This window comes from Protomyctophum parallelum, assembly GCF_964188405.1.
Source record: "Protomyctophum parallelum genome assembly, chromosome: 15".
Lineage (NCBI taxonomy): Eukaryota > Metazoa > Chordata > Actinopteri > Myctophiformes > Myctophidae > Protomyctophum > Protomyctophum parallelum.
Window position 1 is genome coordinate 30964719 of NC_139710.1, and position 21642 is coordinate 30986360.

At 44.7% G+C, this 21642-nt stretch overlaps 1 protein-coding gene across 1 annotated transcript in view; it reads right to left on the reverse strand.

Moving 5' to 3' along the window:
* Positions 1–21642, reverse strand: part of kcnt1b (potassium sodium-activated channel subfamily T member 1b) — a gene marked incomplete at both ends in the record, with an annotated part of 159410 nt that overhangs the window by 23968 nt on the left and 113800 nt on the right. Inside the window, 10 exons of the mRNA XM_083783435.1 lie at positions 3445–3579; positions 4719–4790; positions 5437–5609; positions 6399–6504; positions 11309–11522; positions 13795–14051; positions 15717–15866; positions 18490–18598; positions 19519–19627; positions 20018–20081. Of these exons, the coding sequence (XP_083639561.1) occupies positions 3445–3579; positions 4719–4790; positions 5437–5609; positions 6399–6504; positions 11309–11522; positions 13795–14051; positions 15717–15866; positions 18490–18598; positions 19519–19627; positions 20018–20081 (1389 nt within the window). The remainder of the gene's footprint in view (positions 1–3444; positions 3580–4718; positions 4791–5436; positions 5610–6398; positions 6505–11308; positions 11523–13794; positions 14052–15716; positions 15867–18489; positions 18599–19518; positions 19628–20017; positions 20082–21642) is intronic.

The following is a 21642-nucleotide window of genomic DNA, read 5'->3' on the forward strand; positions in this document are numbered from 1 at the left end:
AGGCCTGTCAAAACACATTTTAGTCGACTAAATCAACTGTAGATTTAGTCGACTAAAATCGTATGACATTTAGTCGACTAAAACTAGACTAAACACTAGAACATTCCAGGCGACTAAAATGTGACTAAAACTAAGTGAAAACTATTCAAGAGACTATGACTAAAACTAAAATAGAAATTTGCTGCCAAAAACAACACTGCGTCGCATGCAGCATCTGCTATTTTCAGCATGCAACCAAGTGTAAAATTACTTTTATTTATACTGGATGTCTTGTCCAATGTCCACTAAGCCCTCCCTAACATTTTCAATCTAGTTCAAATTTGTTTCGTCGTCATAGCTTAGTCTTCGTTTAGTTTCCATTTAGTTTTCCTCTGTGAGAAAAATCTAGTCGACGAACATTCTTCATAATATTATTCTACGAGCTCAACACTGCAGTGTTGATTTTGTCGACTAAAACTAAGACGAAAAATGTTTTTCTCACAGAGGAAAACTAAATGGAAACTAAACGATTTTAATGATGAAATTAAGCTATGATGACTAAAACTAAGACTAAATGTATTGACAATTTCATCAACAGATAAAAACTAGACTAAATGTTAGGGAGGGACTAGTGGACAAGAGATCCAGTCATTTTACACTTGGTTGCATGACGAAAATAGCAGACCTACAAGCACACAACGCGTCGTGCTGTGCCAAAATACATTTTAGTCGACTAAATCAACTGTATTGATTTAGTCGACTAAAATCGCATGACATTTAGTCGACTAAAACTAGACTAACACTAAAACATTCCAGGTGACTAAAATGTGACTAAAACTAAATGAAAACGATTCAAAAGACTACGACTAAAACTAAAATCTAAATGTTCTGCCAAAAACAACATTTTTGGCATCGTGTTCTACCTGAACATGGTCTGGACGTTGACGATGGTCTAAATGGCAGTGTGTTCTATACCTGAACATGGTCTAGACGTTGATGATGGTCTAAATGGCAGCGTGTTCTACCTGAACATGGTCTAGACGTTGACGATGGTCTAAATGGCAGTGTGTTCTACCTGAACATGGTCTAGACGTTGACGATGGTCTAAATGGCAGCGTGTTCTACCTGAACATGGTCTAGACGTTGACGATGGTCTAAATGGCAGTGTGTTCTACCTGAACATGGTCTAGACGTTGACGATGGTCTAAATGGCAGCGTGTTCTACCTGAACATGGTCTAGACGTTGATGATGGTCTAAATGGCAGCGTGTTCTACCTGAACATGGTCTAGACGTTGATGATGGTCTAAATGGCAGCGTGTTCTACCTGAACATGGTCTAGACGTTGACGATGGTCTAAATGGCAGCGTGTTCTACCTGAACATGGTCTGGATGTTGACGATGGTCTAAATGGCAGCGTGTTCTATACCTGAACATGGTCTGGATGTTGACGATGGTCTAAATGCGTGTTCTACCTGAACATGGTCTGGATGTTGACGATGGTCTAAATGGCAGCGTGTTCTACCTGAACATGGTCTGGATGTTGACGATGGTCTAAATGCGTGTTCTACCTGAACATGGTCTGGATGTTGACGATGGTCTAAATGGCAGCGTGTTCTATACCTGAACATGGTCTGGATGTTGACGATGGTCTAAATGCGTGTTCTACCTGAACATGGTCTGGATGTTGACGATGGTCTAAATGGCAGTGTGTTCTATACCTGAACATGGTCTAGACGTTGACGATGGTCTAAATGGCAGTGTGTTCTATACCTGAACATGGTCTAGACGTTGACGATGGTCTAAATGGCATCGTGTTCTACCTGAACATGGTCTAGACGTTGACGATGGTCTAAATGGCAACGTGTTCTACCTGAACATGGTCTAGACGTTGATGATGGTCTAAATGCGTGTTCTATCCCTGAACATGGTCTGGATGTTGACGATGGTCTAAATGGCAGCGTGTTCTACCTGAACATGGTCTGGATGTTGACGATGGTCTAAATGGCAGTGTGTTCTACCTGAACATGGTCTAGACGTTGACGATGGTCTAAATGGCAGCGTGTTCTACCTGAACATGGTCTAGACGTTGACGATGGTCTAAATGGCAGCGTGTTCTACCTGAACATGGTCTGGATGTTGACGATGGTCTAAATGTGTGTTCTATCCCTGAACATGGTCTGGATGTTGACGATGGTCTAAATGGCAGCGTGTTCTACCTGAACATGGTCTGGATGTTGACGATGGTCTAAATGTGTGTTCTATCCCTGAACATGGTCTGGATGTTGACGATGGTCTAAATGGCAGCGTGTTCTATACCTGAACATGGTCTGGATGTTGACGATGGTCTAAATGTGTGTTCTATCCCTGAACATGGTCTGGATGTTGACGATGGTCTAAATGGCAGCGTGTTCTATACCTGAACATGGTCTGGATGTTGACGATGGTCTAAATGCGTGTTCTACCTGAACATGGTCTGGATGTTGACGATGGTCTAAATGCGTGTTCTACCTGAACATGGTCTGGACGTTGACGATGGTCTAAATGCGTGTTCTATCCCTGAACATGGTCTGGATGTTGACGATGGTCTAAATGGCAGCGTGTTCTACCTGAACATGGTCTGGATGTTGACGATGGTCTAAATGGCAGCGTGTTCTACCTGAACATGGTCTAGACGTTGACGATGGTCTAAATGGCAGCGTGTTCTACCTGAACATGGTCTGGATGTTGACGATGGTCTAAATGGCAGTGTGTTCTACCTGAACATGGTCTGGACGTTGACGATGGTCTAAATGGCAGCGTGTTCTACCTGAACATGGTCTAGACGTTGACGATGGTCTAAATGGCAACGTGTTCTACCTGAACATGGTCTGGATGTTGACGATGGTCTAAATGGCAGTGTGTTCTATACCTGAACATGGTCTGGACGTTGACGATGGTCTAAATGGCAGTGTGTTCTATACCTGAACATGGTCTAGACGTTGACGATGGTCTAAATGGCAGTGTGTTCTATACCTGAACATGGTCTGGACGTTGACGATGGTCTAAATGGCAGCGTGTTCTACCTGAACATGGTCTGGACGTTGACGATGGTCTAAATGGCAGCGTGTTCTACCTGAACATGGTCTAGACGTTGACGATGGTCTAAATGGCAGCGTGTTCTACCTGAACATGGTCTAGACGTTGACGATGGTCTAAATGGCAGCGTGTTCTACCTGAACATGGTCTGGACCTTGACGATGGTCTAAATGCGTGTTCTATACCTGAACATGGTCTGGACGTTGACGATGGTCTAAATGGCAGCGTGTTCTACCTGAACATGGTCTGGATGTTGACGATGGTCTAAATGGCAGCGTGTTCTACCTGAACATGGTCTGGATGTTGACGATGGTCTAAATGGCAGCGTGTTCTATCCCTGAACATGGTCTGGATGTTGACGATGGTCTAAATGGCAGCGTGTTCTATACCTGAACATGGTCTGGACGTTGACGATGGTCTTGGCGTCGGCCATATAGTCCTCCTCTGCGCTCATGGTGCTCTCCTTGTCCACCACCACCAGGTTGTCGGCGTAGATGATGCCACACTGTAGCAGGTTGTCCAAACTGCCCCGTCGCAAAAACAACAAACATCATTAACCCGTTTACATTTTCACGACTTTTCAAAAAATAGCAGACCTACGAGCTCGAAGCGCTCCACTTGGTGGCGCGCTATGAGCTTGTAGATCTGCTATTTTCCAATACCTAAAGTATTACATAATGCTTAGTTAAAACACCAAAAGGGGTTCCCGACCAGAATGGGTTAAGAATGCTTTCTGACGGATGACAAACGTCATGTGAGCCAACTTAGGTCGAAGTTTCTCAAACTATTTTCCTGTCAAGGTTCCCTCTAATAATTAGGGGAATAATCGATATGTATTAGGCCGCGGACCATCAACCGATGTATGCAAACTTGATACCGGCAAGAGGTCTTTGATTGATTGATTGATTGAATACTTTATTAGCAGATTGCTGAAAGAAAGCACAGTTCAATACAAAGTCTGCTGAGACGATTTAACCCATTTAGAACTGACGTCGAAATTTCAAAAAAGTCATCCAAAAGAATATATTCAAAGATTTGTGCCACATTTTCACGATTAAAAAGAAATAGCAGACCTACAAGCTCGTAGGTCTGCTTGTAGATCTGCTATTTTTCAATAGCTAAAGTATAACATAATGCTTAGTTAAAACACCAAAAGGGGTGTTAAGAATGGGTTAAACCTATGGCTGGCTTCCATTGGAGTACGTATGTAGCCTACTGTGTCATTACGACATTTACATTAGCAATAACAGTAACACATCTTTTACATTTACATTAGCAATAACAGTAACACATCTTTTACATTTACATTAGCAATAACAGTAACACATCTTTTCATGAATCATTTCTTCAAAAAACATACTTATCCCCTCCATCAGCCTGGGGGGCGCCTGATGGATGGGAAAGGAACTGGTTGGAATAACGTGTTCCTTCCACGCGCTACGTCCAACCAGGGAAACTCCCCCCTGTCAGGTGTAAAGGAGCAACTTGGACACTCAGGCATGAGGGAAGCATGAGTTCAAGTCCCCTTGTCCCCCATATATGGGGACTAGGTTGGTGGAGGGTGTGTAGAGCCCAGGATCACATTAGATAATTGACACAGGGGTGAAAAATGGGTCACAAAATCGTGGGATAAAAATTATATATTTAAAAAAACAAAACATACTTATCGATGGTGCCAGCCATGAAATACACCATGGGGAAGCAGGAGATGGCCTCCAGGAAATGGTTGTCAGGCCTGCAGGAAACAGTGAAACATCAAAGCATTTAGCATCCAACAAGTACAACTTTGAGTTATTTTTTTTACTTTACACTTTTCAATAGGCTATGTTATACCTTTTCTTTATACATTATACAAGAAGCAAATAATGTACTTTTTACTCCCCTATACAGTCATTTGAAAAAACAGTAAGGCATGTTTGCAGATTGTATGAATTCAAAACTGATATTCAATATGATATTCTATCATCTATCATTTAGCTATTCGGAAAATCTGCAACATCACAGCGTGTCACATTGTGATGTGTTGTGAGCTTGTAGATCTGCTATTCTCGGGGGGGAGGGGCGGGAATGTACATATAGGCCTACTATGAGTACTGTTACAGTTGGTACTTTAGAGGTGCCAATAGTTTTGTACTTTCACTCAAGTAAAAATGTATGCAGGACTTTAACTTTTTTTATTTTCTCTCTTCTTCAAAGTGAAGTTATGGGTCAGAATACAAACCAGAGCAATATCTCTATAAATCCTGGAACCTTTTTGTATCAGCGTGCGTGCGTGCATGCAAAGTTTGAGTACTAAAATCAGGGCTAGGGTACAGCCTTAGCACACACACACACACACACACACACACACACACACACACACACACACACGGCTAACTTACGGGTAGTCGAGCAGCAGGACGATGGGGTTGAGCTCCTTCCTGGGGCGGTAGTAGGCTCTCAGGGGGACGATGAAGTTGTAGAGGCCGTTCCCCGCCGTCTCGGCCGACACGATGATCAGCTTGTTCTTGAAGCCGTACGCTTTGGCGTCCTCGAAGCTGCTGTGCGTGCAGCCCTGGATGGACACAGACACAGACACACAGACACACAGACACAGACCGACCGCAGACCCAGTTTAGTCCTATAGTTCCGCTCAATCGTTTATTATTGTATAATTATAACCTGGAATGAGTGGGGAGCTGAGCTATGTAATGCTATGTAGTGTTGGATTGAAGTATAACATTTTAGCTTTGTCTGTTTTCTGTCTTTTTTCCTCCTTGTTTCTCGTTGTCTGTTTTCTGTTTTTGTTTTTTGTTTGTTTAATTTTCTTTTCTTCTTCTACAAATGTCATTTGTTTGTTTTGTTTATATGTTGATTGTGATGCATATCTTCAATAGTATTTTGGAATACATTGAGATAAGGATAGGCACTAATAAGCTTTAAGCTTCTGCCTATGCCTTTTCGATCACCTAAAAAGAAAAAGTAAACTGTTTTGTGTAATGTCTCCCTATGAAAGATTGAAATAAACCATTCATTCAATCGTCAAAAACAACAGATCCACAAGATCGCAATGTGTGATGTCTTCTCGTTTCAGTGAGCGGCGACGGCGTGGGATTCAAACTGTAAGTCGGGCTGCAATCCTTTTTGTTTTGATTGTCCCCGTGAAGCTCAAAGCGTGATACAGTATCTCTGTCCTGCTCCAACAGGCTTTCCAGCTTAGCTCAGCAGTGGATATTTCGGTGCTCCCACAGGACACCCGCGTTCGATTCCCTGGTAGGACATACATTGTTTGTCTTGCCATGCGCATGCATAATGTTTTTAACCATATTTTGAATTACTATGATACCATTATTTGCATATTCACCTTGTCTAGACGAAGGCAGCAGAAGGGGGCTTTCTGCGGGAGGAGGTGGCACAGGGTTGGGGAGCTGCCGATGTAGGGGGAGTTGGGCGGGTAGCCCTTCACGAAACTGAGAGAACAAACAACAGGATGGTTAAAACTCAGGGTCGGGGAGCTGCCACTATTGGTCAAACAGCAGGTCAAACAGTGGCAGGGTGCTGCTATTGGTCAAACAGTGGCAGGGTGCTGCTACTGGTCAAACAGTGGCAGGGTGCTGCTACTGGTCAAACAGTGGCAGGGTGCTGCTATTGGTGAAACAGTGGCAGGGTGCTGCTATTGGTCAAACAGTGGCAGGGTGCTGCTACTGGTCAAACAGTGGCAGGGTGCTGCTACTGGTCAAACAGTGGCAGGGTGCTGCTATTGGTGAAACAGTGGCAGGGTGCTGCTATTGGTGAAACAGTGGCAGGGTGCTGCTATTGGTCAAACAGTGGCAGGGTGCTGCTATTGGTCAAACAGTGGCAGGGTGCTGCTATTGGTGAAACAGTGGCAGGGTGCTGCTATTGGTGAAACAGTGGCAGGGTGCTGCTATTGGTGAAACAGTGGCAGGGTGCTGCTATTGGTCAAACAGTGGCAGGGTGCTGCTACTGGTCAAACAGTGGCAGGGTGCTGCTATTGGTGAAACAGTGGCAGGGTGCTGCTATTGGTGAAACAGTGGCAGGGTGCTGCTATTGGTGAAACAGTGGCAGGGTGCTGCTATTGGTCAAACAGTGGCAGGGTGCTGCTATTGGTCAAACAGTGGCAGGGTGCTGCTATTGGTCAAACAGTGGCAGGGTGCTGCTATTGGTCAAACAGTGGCAGGGTGCTGCTATTGGTTTCACAGCGCCGACACAACCACTACTGCTGCCTGGTTTAGCCAGGAGAGGGCGGTGTAGGACAGTGTCTTGACCGTCTTCAGTGCAGTTGGGTACGCACCCACCAATTTTAACACCTCTTGGACGGCCGGGGGAGAGGTCCAAGAGGTGTTTCCCGAAAATCCTCCTGGGGGCCCTGGCCCCCCGGCCCCCACAGACTCTACGTCACTAGCTGCATTCACCCTATACTGTTTTAATGTTAATACATGTTAATGTTAGTGCATTATCACACAGGCTGTACAACAGAAGCCCCGAAAAGAGTCGTGTAAATTTGTCGTACTTTGAACCAAATTATCTCATATCTCGTTTGCTGTTTAGCAGAAATGTTACATCTTAAAACATAAAAGGTTTGACAACGTCCTTCGCAATTTCAGGGGCCATAGTTACAGACTCTATGCATCAGGCTCTATGCATGTGGCTGCTGCGACAAATCTATATTAACGAAACATTCATGTGCGGTGTGCGCCTGGCATTCATAATTTCTCCTGAGAATCCCGCTTCTCCAAACCAGTACATTCTTCTCACCACATGATGGCACTGTGGCACCTCTGGATTATCTCCATCCATCCATGTTTTCTTTCTTTATATACCTATATCTCTGCACACCCACCTGCAAACACCCACCGCAGAATTGCCTCTGCCGTCCCCAATCACACCTGATGTCCCTTAAAAGCAGGGAAAGGGAGCGGCGAGCTGCATATAGGGCGCCTAATGTGAGCTCTGGGCTAGTGGGGCCTTGCATTATGCCTCGCTGGGCCAAACTCAACTCTGACAGACTGCCGCCAGGGAGCGGCTCGTATGGACTGAGAAAGGGACGTTGATGGTGCCCACATCTCACTGTTATATAGAAACACACTTCAGCACCATGGACAGCTCACTGTGTTGTTATATAGAAACACTTCAGCACCATGGACAGCTCACTGTGTTGTTATATAGAAACACATTTCAGCACCATGGACAACTCACTGTTATATAGAAACACATTTCAGCACCATGGACAACTCACTGTTATATAGAAACACATTTCAGCACCATGGACAGCTCACTATACTGTTATATAGAAACACTTCAGCACCATGGACAGACAGCTCACTGTGTTGTTATATAGAAACACATCAGCACCATGGACAGCTCACTGTTATATAGAAACACACTTCAGCACCATGGACAGCTCACTATACTGTTATATAGAAACACTTCAGCACCATGTACAGCTCACTGTGTTGTTATATAGAAACACATTTCAGCACCATGGACAGCTCACTGTTGTTATATAGAAACACATTTCAGCACCATGGACAGCTCACTGTGTTATATAGAAACACTTCAGCACCATGGACAGCTCACTATACTGTTATATAGAAACACACTTCAGCACCATGGACAGCTCACTGTGCTATATAGAAACACTTCAGCACCATGGACAGCTCACTGTGTTGTTATATAGAAACAGTTCAGCACCATGCACAGCTCACTGTGTTGTTATATAGAAACACTTCAGCACCATGGACAGCTCACTGTGTTATATAGAAACACTTCAGCACCATGGACAGCTCACTGTTATATAGAAACACTTCAGCACCATGGACAGCTCACTGTTGTTGTAGGAGTCAAAGCTTAAGTTATTGTATTTGCTGTGCTTTAAGTACCGTATGCTTTGAAGTAATTGATTGCTTGATTCTTGATTGTTTTATAGCATGTCTGTTTGACAGCCCAATTCCTTTGATCCTGCACTTCTGATTGATAGCCCAATTAGTTTGATCTTGCACTTCTTTGAAGTATGTGATGTGTTAATTACCTGTGCTTTAATTGTGCTTTGAAGTATGTCATGTTTTTCCTAGCTCAATTAATTTGACCTTCCATGTTGTGTCTGACCAATCACACACTCTGCAGTAGTGATTAGGGGCAGTTAGTAACAGCTGTTAGCTTGCTGGCAGGGGAATCTTCTCATTCCAGTTTTGTAGGTGTAGAGTCAAAAGGTTTTGTACCGTGCTCTGTCGGTCTCTGTTGCTTTATGGAATACTTTGTCTTTTGGTGACGTGCTCTGAAGTTTTATAGGATTTCTGACGTGCTCTGTCATACTATGTTTTATTTTTGCCCAATTGAAAGTAAAGTTTTTTGTTCAGCTTTATGGACATCTCAGTGTGGATTATTTTATTTTTGGGAACAACAACAACACCACGCGTACACCATGGGATACACCTTTTAAACATTTCTGCGGATACAGTTGTTATATATAAAAACTTCAGCACCATGGACAGCTCACTGTTATATAGAAACACACTTCAGCACCATGGACAGCTCACTGTTATATAGAAACACACTTCAGCACCATGGACAGCTCACTGTTGTTATATAGAAACACACTTCAGCACCATGGACAGCTCACTGTTATATAGAAACACACTTCAGCACCATGGACAGCTCACTGTTATATAGAAACACACTTCAGCACCATGGACAGCTCACTGTTATATAGAAACACATTTCAGCACCATGGACAGCTCACTATACTGTTATATAGAAACACACTTCAGCACCATGGACAGCTCACTGTGATGTTATTTAGAAACACACTTCAGCACCACGGACAGCTCACTGTGATGTTATATAGAAACACAGTTCAGCCCCATGGACAGCTCACTGTGTTATTATATATAAACACATTTCAGCACCATGGACATCTCACTGTGTTGTTACATAGAAACACACTTCAGCACCATGGACAGCTCACTGTGATGTTTTATAGAAACGCTCTTCAGCACCATGGACAGCTCACTGCGTTGTTACATAGAAACACACTTCAGCACCATGGACAGCGGGAGGGGAGGGGAGGGACGAGACGAGACGAGACGAGACGAGACGAGACGAGACGAGACGAGGAGAGGAGAGGAGAGGAGAGGAGAGGAGAGGAGAGGAGAGGAGAGGAGAGGAGAGGAGAGGAGAGGAGAGGAGAGGAGAGGAGAGGAGAGGAGAGGCATCATGTATAACTAAGTATAAGTTGTGAAAGTGAGAAGCTCTATCTATCCTGTCTCTGTCAGTCAGGTGATGGATGGGTGGGGGGGGTTGATGACATCATCAAGATCATATCATGCTCTGCCTCTCTGGACAGAAAGTGCTGACCTCTGGTGGTCATTGCACGCATCCATCACCACCTCGGGTCGCTATTAACGCATTGTGACCGGCACATGACTTCATCATTCAAACCCCAATTAATCTTCACCGGGCGTCGCCCTCTGAGAAACACAAGGACCTATCCGGATTGTGCATGTTCGTGCCAGTCTTTTTTTGTTTATACTGACAGCCTCGTGGCCTCTCTAAAAGAACCATTTCACTTCAAGGGACAAGGCTCACTCAACTCAGGCAGTGTTTTTAAGATCCAGGTTCAAATTCAAATAGAACATTATAGAAAGAGAATAAAATCTGCATTCTGCAGACAAACGTATTCCTTCGTCAGTGTCAAATTCTGACACTGATGAAGGCCTGCGCACCGAAAAGCGTTTGCCTGGTTTGAACTGCTGCTGCGGATTATCATCATTATTAAACACGACTCCTACAAGACTGAGAGTGCATATTTTATTCTCTCTTTAAAATAACCATGTCACTCCCCGCGACTGTCAACTGGTTTGGTAAATCGCTTACACAAAAAATCACAAGGAAAACAAAGAAGGAGACACACACACACACACACACACACACACACTCCTCTCTCTCTCTCTCTCTCTCTCTCTCTCTGTCGCTCTAATTAATTAGTCTCATGTCGCGCAGCTGCGTCTAGATTCCCCCTGGCGGATCCTGCATGGAGCTGCCCTATGCCCTAGAAAGCAGAGGTGGACCCCAGGCTATAGGGGGTCTGTGGTGGAGCTGCCCTATGCCATAGAAAGCATGCTCATGGACACTTAGGGGCGCAGTCAGCAATCGAACCGGGAACCTTTCCTATAAGTCTATGATACTCCCACTGGTCACAACCCCCACCACTCCCACCACCCCCACCGCCCCCACCCCCAGTCGGAGAACACTTACTCCGACCCCACGGAGCCCTCCTCGTCTGACTGCGTGGTCTCGTCCTCTGATTGGTCGCTGAGGAGGTCACAGGGCAGGATGGCCGTGGAGTCGGCGATCTCCAGGACGGGCGCGATGCTGGGCCTCCGGCTGCTGGCGCCGTTCTCCGTGGGCAGCGTCAGCTTGCTGCTGTCCTCGGGGGGGTCCGTGTTCTGGAGGTCTATCGCTACCGTGCCTGAGGAAAGGGGGTTTTTAGACTCTGATGTGTCATCATCATCATGTGTCATCATCATCAGAGTCAGTCCAAGGACTGACTCTGATATGGCAACGCACTCCAAGGACTGCCAAGTGATTGGTATGGAACACGTGCGCAGTACGCCACAGTCCCGCCTAAAATGGGGTTAAGGGCTTTTCACACAGGAAGCGACTGGCGTGCCTAGTAGTTAATTATCAAAAGGGAGGCGAGGGTTCAGGGTTCAGGTAGAGAGGCGAGGGTTCAGGGTTCAGGCAGGGAGGCGAGGGTTCAGGGTTCAGGCAGGGAGGCGAGGGTTCAGGGTTCAGGGTTCAGGTAGGGAGGCGAGGGTTCAGGGTTCAGGGTTCAGGTAGGGAGGTGAGGGTTCAGGGTTCAGGGTTCAGGCAGGGAGGCGAGGGTTCAGGGTTCAGGGTTCAGGGTTCAGGCAGGGAGGCGAGGGTTCAGGGTTCAGGTAGGGAGGCGAGGGTTCAGGGTTCAGGCAGGGAGGCGAGGGCTCAGGGTTCAGGCAGGGAGGCGAGGGTTCAGGGTTCAGGTACGCACGAACGCACCCTAACCCTGAACTTACTCCTAGCCTTAACCTTAGTGAAACGAATATAAGAACTGTTTTGGGGGGCGAGCGCTCCAGGTTACCGCCAGAAATAGCCGATTTACAAGCTCAAAAAGAGCCATTTCTGGGGAAGAGATTCAGTACAGAAGGAAACAAGAGCAGAGACAGAGCTTCTCTCTAAGACTAGAAAGTGGTTAATCTACTACTATATTAGATCTAGAGAGGGTGAAAGTGGTGAATCTACTGTATATTAGATAGATGACGCTGAACTCATCATGCAAACACTTACCGTAGGAGGTTGACTGGTCAACTTTACCACGTCAAAGAATAAAAGGACAAAATAAAATAAAGCACGCGACAGCGGCCGAGACAGGAAAACAAAAAAACAAACAGCATGTGAGAATTTTGAGAAATCATGCAGCCAAAAGTATACGACAAGGATACCATGGAATCACCATGGAGAAGAACCTACTGTAATCACCGACTGTAACCTACTGTAACCTACTGTAATCACCATGGAAGAACCTACTGTAATCACCGACTGTAACCTACTGTAACCTACTGTAATCACCATGGAAGAACCTACTGTAATCACCGACTGTAACCTACTGTAACCTACTGTAATCACCATGGAAGAACCTAGCATCATTACCAAAGGCCCTTTAAAACCACTTTCGGGCATGGTGTCCCAATTTGGGGAATATCGTTATACAACGATAAACATTTAATGTATCACTTATATACAGTAGATTGGCTAGTTCTTTTGCTATTCGGTGTATCCTACATGGCGTCGCCACGGCCGTACCATATCTTCTGTACTGATATCAGTGGTGGAAAGTAACTAAGTACTTTTACTTAAGTACTGTACTTAAAGATGGAGTGCCACCATTTTTGTATTTTTCCAGTTTTTCATGTGTCTATGAGGTGACAGTACTTCATTAGACACCCTGGAGTTGTTTTTATGTGCAATGGTGTATTAACTTTGTATTTAGGGTTTCTTCCTGGAGGCTGAACCCTTGACAGTCAAACAGGCCAATGAAGTAAACAGTAATATAGTGACACCACACTATCAGCCCCTCCCCTAACCCCTCCCCCTTTATCATACAACTACAGCTGTGGGTGCGGCTTCAGTTCAGGTTGATCCAGCCATCACCACCCACCAGGCAGACCAGGCATACTTAATGAACTGGTGGGCGTGTCCACATAAAAGCATGATTTTAACAAATACTGTACACTTTTTGGAAAAAGTTCTTCCCCCTTATATTGTAATAATACCTGATGATCATGTTTTAGGGTGGAAAAAAATGGTGGCACTCCATCTTTAAGTACATTTTTGAGGTACTTTACTTGAGTATTTCCAATTTCCAGTACTTTTACTTCTACTCCACTTTTACTTCTACTCCATTAGAAAACATACATTAACCACATTTCGGCCATTTGAAAATAGCCGATCTACAAGCTCACAATGCGTCGCAACGCGACGCATTGTGAGCTTGTAGATCGGCTATTTTCAATAGATTTTGTACACATTTTCAACTTGTTTAATGGCTCACATTCTGTAAGTACATTCTGATGCCGATACTTTCGTACTATTTCAATTCTGTACTTTTACTTGTAACGAAGTAGTTCTAACATTGCAGTATGGGTACTTTTACTTAAGTAAAAACAATTGAGTACTTTTTCCACCACTGACTAACATATACCTACAAGCGACCAAAGATTTCTCACCCATGCTGGCGATGATGCTCTGCACGGGCAGCCTGGAGGGGGCGTCGTAGAGCCCCGCGATGGTCAGCCCTTTGTTCTGCTTCTCCTCCTGTTTGAAGATGAAGGCCGAGTTCTCCTCCTTGGTGATGTTGATGTAGTAACAGGTGTCCGGGGCGGCCATGATGTGCCGCGGCCCCGGGTTCAACAGGATGCTCTTGTTGTCCTCCCTCTTCACGCCGATCAGGCACACGCCGTACCTGAGAGAGAGAGAGAGGAGAGAGAGAGAGAGGTTACACGCCGTAGAGAGAGAGAGAGAGAGAGAGAGAGAGAGGTTACACGCCGTAGAGAGAGAGAGAGAGAGAGAGAGAGAGAGAGAGAGAGGAGAGAGAGAGAGAGGTTACACGCCGTAGAGAGAGAGAGAGAGAGAGGAGAGAGAGAGAGAGGTTACACGCCGTAGAGAGAGAGAGAGAGAGAGAGGAGAGAGAGAGGTTACACGCCGTAGAGAGAGGCACACGCCGTACCTGTGAGAGAGAGAGGAGAGAGAGAGGTTACACGCCGTAGAGAGAGGCACACGCCGTACCTGAGAGAGAGAGAGGAGAGATAGAGAGAGGTTACACGCCGTAGAGAGAGAGAGAGAGAGAGAGAGGAGAGAGAGAGAGAGGTTACACGCCGTAGAGAGAGAGAGAGAGAGAGGAGAGAGAGGTTACACGCCGTAGAGAGAGGCACACGCCGTACCTGAGAGAGAGAGAGGAGAGATAGAGAGAGGTTACACGCCGTAGAGAGAGAGAGAGAGAGAGAGAGGAGAGATAGAGAGAGGTTACACGCCGTAGAGAGAGAGAGAGAGAGAGAGAGAGGAGAGAGAGAGAGAGGTTACACGCCGTAGAGAGAGAGAGAGAGAGGAGAGAGAGAGAGAGGTTACACGCCGTAGAGAGAGAGAGAGGAGAGAGAGAGAGAGAGAGGTTACACGCCGTAGAGAGAGAGAGAGGAGAGAGAGAGAGAGAGGAGAGAGAGAGAGAGGTTACACGCCGTAGAGAGAGAGAGAGGAGAGAGAGAGAGAGAGGTTACACGCCGTAGAGAGAGAGAGAGGAGAGAGAGAGAGAGAGAGGTTACACGCCGTAGAGAGGCACACGCCGTACCTGAGAGAGAGAGAGGAGAGAGAGAGAGAGGTTACACGCCGTAGAGAGAGAGAGAGAGGAGAGAGAGAGGGGTTTGGGTTTGGGCTCACAAGGGTCGATTCATACTAAATGGTAAATGGTAAATGGTGCATTTATATAGCGCCTTTATCCAAGGCACTTTACATAGATTGTGCATTACATTCACCCATTCACACACCCATTCACACACCTTTACATAGATTGTGCATTACATTCACCCATTCACACACCCATTCACACACCTTTACATAGATTGTGCATTACATTCACCCATTCACACACCCATTCACACACCTTTACATAGATTGTGCATTACATTCACCCATTCACACACACATTCATACACCCATTGCGGCGGAAGCCATGCAAGGCACCAACCAGCACATCAGGAGCAATTTGGGGTTCAGTGTCTTGCCCCAAGGACACTTCAACATGTAGACAGGAGGAGGAGCCGGGATTCGAACCGCCGACCCATGGATCATTGGACGACCTGCTCTACCCCCTGAGACACAGTCACAATACTACCTATTTAGTCCCGAAAAAAGTCAGTTCGGTTTGTCTATAAAAGTCAATTCATACACTCCCTCACGGCTAGCGCTGAAGTCGCTTGTAAATATTGGAGGTCCTCGACATGAATATGTTGTGTGTGTCAACCTTTTTTACCCCACAAAATCACTCCAAATGGTGGTCGGTGCTGGGCCAAATACATATCAATGTGGTGATGCTTGACACGAACATGTTTGAGAATCACGACGGGGGGATACTAACTTCTTGTGTGCGTGGAAGGAGGCGTACGTGAAGCTCTTCCCGTCGTACTCGCCAAAGAACTTGCTGTCACACAGGCGGATGTGGTAGACCTCGTTCCCCGAGCAGCGTCCGTACGTCCTCTGCCACTGTTCCGGAGATGTCTGTCCTTCCCTGCAACCAACATTACCATTACCATTATTTCAGACGTCCATGATGTCAGCTTGCTTTGTGCACAATGAACAGTGGCGTGCACAGATAGACACCCCCTGCCCTTTTGGCAATTTTGCTCTTAAAAAAAAAAAAAAAGTTTTCATTTTTTTCTTAATTTGTAGTGTGTGGACCATGCGGTGACATTGATCAAATCTTGATAAAACACGCTTCTACTATATTATTTAGGCCCCCACAATCTAAACCTAAGTTTCTATGTCAGTCGTTCTTCGAAAAAATTTTTTTAGCAGACCTACAAGCTTGTAGCGCGCCACTCTGTGGCTATTTTTCAATAGCTAAAGCATACCATAATGCTAACACCAAAATGGGTTCCCGCCCCAAAATGCGCTGCACAAGGTGCACCTGCACCTGCCCCTCTAAATGTCTGTGCACGCCACTGACAATGAATGTGCAGCCTTTGAAACAGTGAGTTATGGCTGAAACCAGCAGCCATAACGCTGCTGAAGGCTGAATTATTATGTTCGGGTTCGAGAGCTTTAGATTGAAATGCGTAAGACGCAATAAAACTGTATTGAGGAAACTGGAGAAAGAACTGTTTGGCAGACGGCCAAACTTTTCTTTGGGAAAAGTTAACTCTGACCAACTGTGATCTATTTTCACCTGTGTGTGTCACCTATAGGCTCATACATAGTCTGGATTTTCAGTGGTTAGGTGACCACCGAACTACAACATGACGTCACTGAGCCGTGGTGAAGAACAAACCACCGCCACCGCGCCAGCCCTTCTCTCTGTTTTTACTCACCACCGCTCAACGTTATTTCAGCACCGGTGGTGAGGTGACCACCGGAGCGGTGGTCACCTCACCACCGAAAAACCAGACTATGAATAGACCTTATCATTCCTTCCCGTCTGGCCTGGAGAGGTTATGTTCTTTTCCCTGATGGGTGTAATCTGCACTTCCATCTCTCTCAATTCTCCTCCCAGAAATGATTGGTGCCGAGCGAGAGAAATCACAGGCCAAACAAGGTTATGAGGACATTAATAATAATAATAATAATAATAATAATAATAATAATAATAATAATAATAATAATAATAATAATAATAATAATAATAATAATAATAATAATAATAATTCTCACAGAGTTTAGTTCAACTGCCTCCACACTATGAATCAGTCTGATGTCCTTTGGATTCACGCTTTAAGAACTGAGGCCCATTCTACGATTTAAATGTTTAAAAAAAATAGCACTTAAAACGTTCAAAAATAGCAGATGTAAATCTGCTATTTTTTGAACAGCCAACGCTAAAATCTAAGATATGCTCAGATAATGCTTTCCTGCATGGTTTTAATAGGTTACACCGTGCTGTGACTGACACTGGCTGACACATCTCTTATTGACTACTGTCATGCGTCTTCCCTTCAATAACGGTAATTACAACAGTGACCGTGAAGATGACTTGTCATCACCTTCCACACAGTGCACTAAGAAAAAAGTTCTATATGATTTAGGGCCGAAACATCAGGCACCAGGGTAGTGTTTGCTGCAGTGCGTTTAGTCCGTGATTCATGGCAATGTCCCTCTGCTCGGTGCCATTCATCAGGGCACAGGTTTTTAATTTGGAGGTTCTTAAAGGACCACGTCACCACTTTTCAACCTATCTTCATACAATAGGTCCTCACTAATAATCATGATAAAATGGCACGATTTTCTTCTACTCATTCTGTGTCTCATAGGAGGGCTGTGGGCAGTTTAGAAACCGTCTTCCAGTGACATCATCATTAGGCAGATTATTTTTTAAACAAGATTGTTTTTACAAAAATGTTTAGATTTTCATTATCGTGAGAACGATGGCTTCCATTTTCGCATTGCAACTTTTCAGGACTAGAAAGCCTGCAGTTTTTATTAGCTTGTATTCCCCATCGATGATGTCACTGGAAGATGGTTTCTGAACTGCCCACAGCGCTCCTATGAGACACAGACTGGTTTCTGAACTGCCCACAGCCCTCCTATAAGACACAGACTGGTTTCTGAACTGCCCACAGCCCTCCTATGAGACACATACTGGTTTCTGAACTGCCCACAGTCCTCCTATGAGACACAGACCGAGTAGAAATATTTTTCTTTTTCATGATTATTAGTGAGGACTTATTATAATGAAGATATGTTGAAAAGTGGTGAAGTGGTCCTTTAAGCATGTACAGTTTCTGGAAGAAAATGCCTGCTGAGGCAGGAAGTCTTAATCCAAAATCGATCACGACTTTCCGATTGTGTGAGAGAGTACGATGCTTGGCCAGGGCAGCGACAGTGGGGACTCAATGACGCCGCTGATCAATGAATGATCAGCGGGGGCATTGATTCAGTGGAGTGTATTAACCCATTTTGGGCGAGAACCCCTTTTTGGTGTTAGCATCCATGTCATGCTTTAGCTATTGAAAAATAGCAGATCTACAAGCTCATAGCGCGCCACCGAGTGGCTCGCTAAGAGCTTGTAGGTCTGCTATTTTTGAAAAATCGAAAGAACGACTGACATAGAAACATGGCTTTTTTTTCCAGAAAACTGGTCATGATGTAGAAGACGTTTGTAGAATCTGATCTCAGGTCAGAACGGGTTAATTACTCACTGTCCTCTGGAGGTGTGGACCAGGAGGGTGACCAGGGTGGACGTGGCTGGACAGACGCAGTTCAGGGCCAGCATGGCGTACTTGAACTCCTCCTCACACACCACGTGATCTGACGGAGACACGTTAGCATGAACATTAGCATGAACATTAGCATGAACTCCTCCTCACACACCATGTGATCTGACGGAGACACGTTAGCATGAACGTTAGCATGAACATTAGCATGAACTCCTAACACACCACGTGATCTGACGGAGACACGTTAGCATGAACATTAGCATGAACATTAGCATGGACATTAGCATGAACTCCTCCTCACAAACCACGTGATCTGACAGAGACATGTTAGCATGAACATTAGCATGAACGTTAGCATGAACGTTAGCATGAACGTTAGCATGAACGTTAGCATGAACGTTAGCTTGAACGTTAGCATGAACATTAGCATGAACGTTAGCATGAACATTAGCATGAACATTAGCATGAACTCCTCCTAACACACCACGTGATCTGACGGAGACACGTTAGCATGAAGGTTAGCATGAACATTAGCATGAACATTAGCATGAACTCCTCCTCACAAACCACGTGATCTGACGGAGACACGTTAGCATGAACATTAGCATGAACATTAGCATGAACGTTAGCATGAACATTAGCATGAACACCTCTTCACACACCACTTGATCTGACGCACACGTTAGCAAACATGAACATTTCACTGTCATCGATCCATCGAGAGATGAAAATACACAACGGAACAAAAACACATGTAACCGTACTTGAAAGCTATATCGTCACTGTGGAAATAAATAGGCAATCAACAAATTATACTATAATAACTGGTCAAACATTGGCAAATAATATAAGCATTATACTGTAGCATGTAGACATAGCACTCTATAGTATACGCATAGTTTCATTATATAGATACTCCACTGTTAGACGGATGTTAGGTTCTTAACTTACTTGTACGTATGCCTAAATTGGGGGAGGGTGACAACAGGAACACAACCGCTTTGAACTCACCAGCAAACTTTACATGGAATTTATTTTCTGGTTTGAGGATTTGGACGTAGAGAGGGCAGTTTGGGGCGAAATCCTTCACGGCCCAAGCTCTCAAAATGGTCTGGTGGTCCTGTAATAGAAGGGGAAAAATATATATTTGATTCAAGTGTCTATTTGAGAACATGTCACTTAAAAGCAGACACATAAAAACAAAACAAAAATACTTTGACCACAGATACAAATGTTTAGCTTTGGTATGTCTAATTAAATGATTATTTCATGTCAGTGACACTGCGGCCGTTCTGTCCACTTCATTCATTCATTCATTCATTCATTCATTCATTCATGTCAGTGACTCACTGCGGCCGTTCTGTCCACTTCATTCATTCATTCATTCATTCATTCATTCATTCATTCATTCATTCATTCATGTCAGTGACTCACTGCGGCCGTTCTGTCCACTTCATTCATTCATTCATTCATTCATTCATTCATTCATTCATTCATGTCAGTGACTCACTGCGGCCGTTCTGTCCACTTCATTCCTGCTGCTGAGGATGAAGCAGGCCTCTCCATCGTCCATCCTGGAAAGTCACAGGAGAGAAAGTGTGAGGGGTGTGTGTGTGTGTGTGTGTGTGTGTGTGTGTGTGTGTGTTTGTGTGTGTGTGTGTGTGTGTGTGTGTGTGTGTGTGCGTGGTTCCACGTTGCGTCCGTGCACGTTGCGTGTATGTGGCTTGAGTATGTACAGTGTGTGTGTGGGTGCACTGTGCATGAGTATGAGCAATGACATGGCTATAAAGAAGCCAAGAAGAACCGGGGTTGGGGCTAGAATTAGGGTTTATAAAATGGCACATTTGCATTTTTTAATGAAAAATGACTTTGTGTTACTTATATTACGTTGAGATTTTGGGTGGCGATCCCACTACGTGTTTTATATTATTGGTAGCCCGTTACTTCCACATTACATGATTTTCTCCTTTATCTCCCACTGCACAAAAACTATATGGAATACGGTTGTTTATATGTAGGAAACTCCAGATAAACTTAACAGCAAACTCAGGTAAATCGCCGGTAACATTACGGGCGATTAGGGGCGATTGCATGCATGCTAAACTTGAGGTTTGCGGGCAAATCTAGTGCCCGTAATTGCCTGTATAACCCCTCTATTCACCCCTCATTTCCGCTCCTGTAGCATTCCACTTCTGCAAACTATAGCAGGCTTATAAAGAATTACTCTCCCGTGACATAATTCATTCCTATAGCTGTAAGAAATCTATTCGCATAATATAAGGGGTCAGGTGTGGTTTCTAGTGCTTGCTCGGCGGAGCAGTATTGCTTATTGGATTTACGAGCGTGAAAATGGCTACAGCTTTTTCACAGTGTGGAAACAGCAGGCGTAAATTGAATGCATGCCACGCTCATCAGCGGGCCACAATGTCCTCTGAAGCTACACGCAATATTGTACATGCCCAGAGAGCAGTCAGTCTACATCCAGGGACCCCCATGGGTCCTTGAGGGAGTCCCAGGTGGTCCCCAGATAAACAATGGAGAGTTGGTAACCATATGGAACCTTATAGAGCTTTAGCCCATTCAAAATAAAAAAAATGCGTTAGCTCTGAAAGAATATATATTCAAAGATTGTGCCGCAGTTTTTACGATAAAAAAAGCAGACCTACAAGCTCGTATGAGCTTGTAGGTACTTTTCAATAGCTAAAGCATAACATAATGCTTAGTTAAAACACCAAAAGGGGTCCCCGTCCAGAATGGGTTGACTCTTACATTATTGTTAAACATCTGAATTATTTACTTTACAAGACAAGTCTACACAATTATAGAGAATGTAGAATAATTGTTATTTTGGTCAACGTATGTCTGTTATCTCTCCTATATACAGCATGCATGGACTTGTGGACAAAGACAAGATTCTTTAGTTTGGGGCCTGAGAGCTACAGGCTAAAGGCTCATACATAGTCTGGATTTTCGGTGGTTAGGTGACCACCGAACTACAACATGACGTCACTGAGGTAACCACCGAACTACAACATGACGTCACTGAGGTGACCACCGAACTACAACATGACGTCACTGAGGTGAACACCGAACTACAAAATGACGTCACTGAGGTGACCACCAAACTACAACATG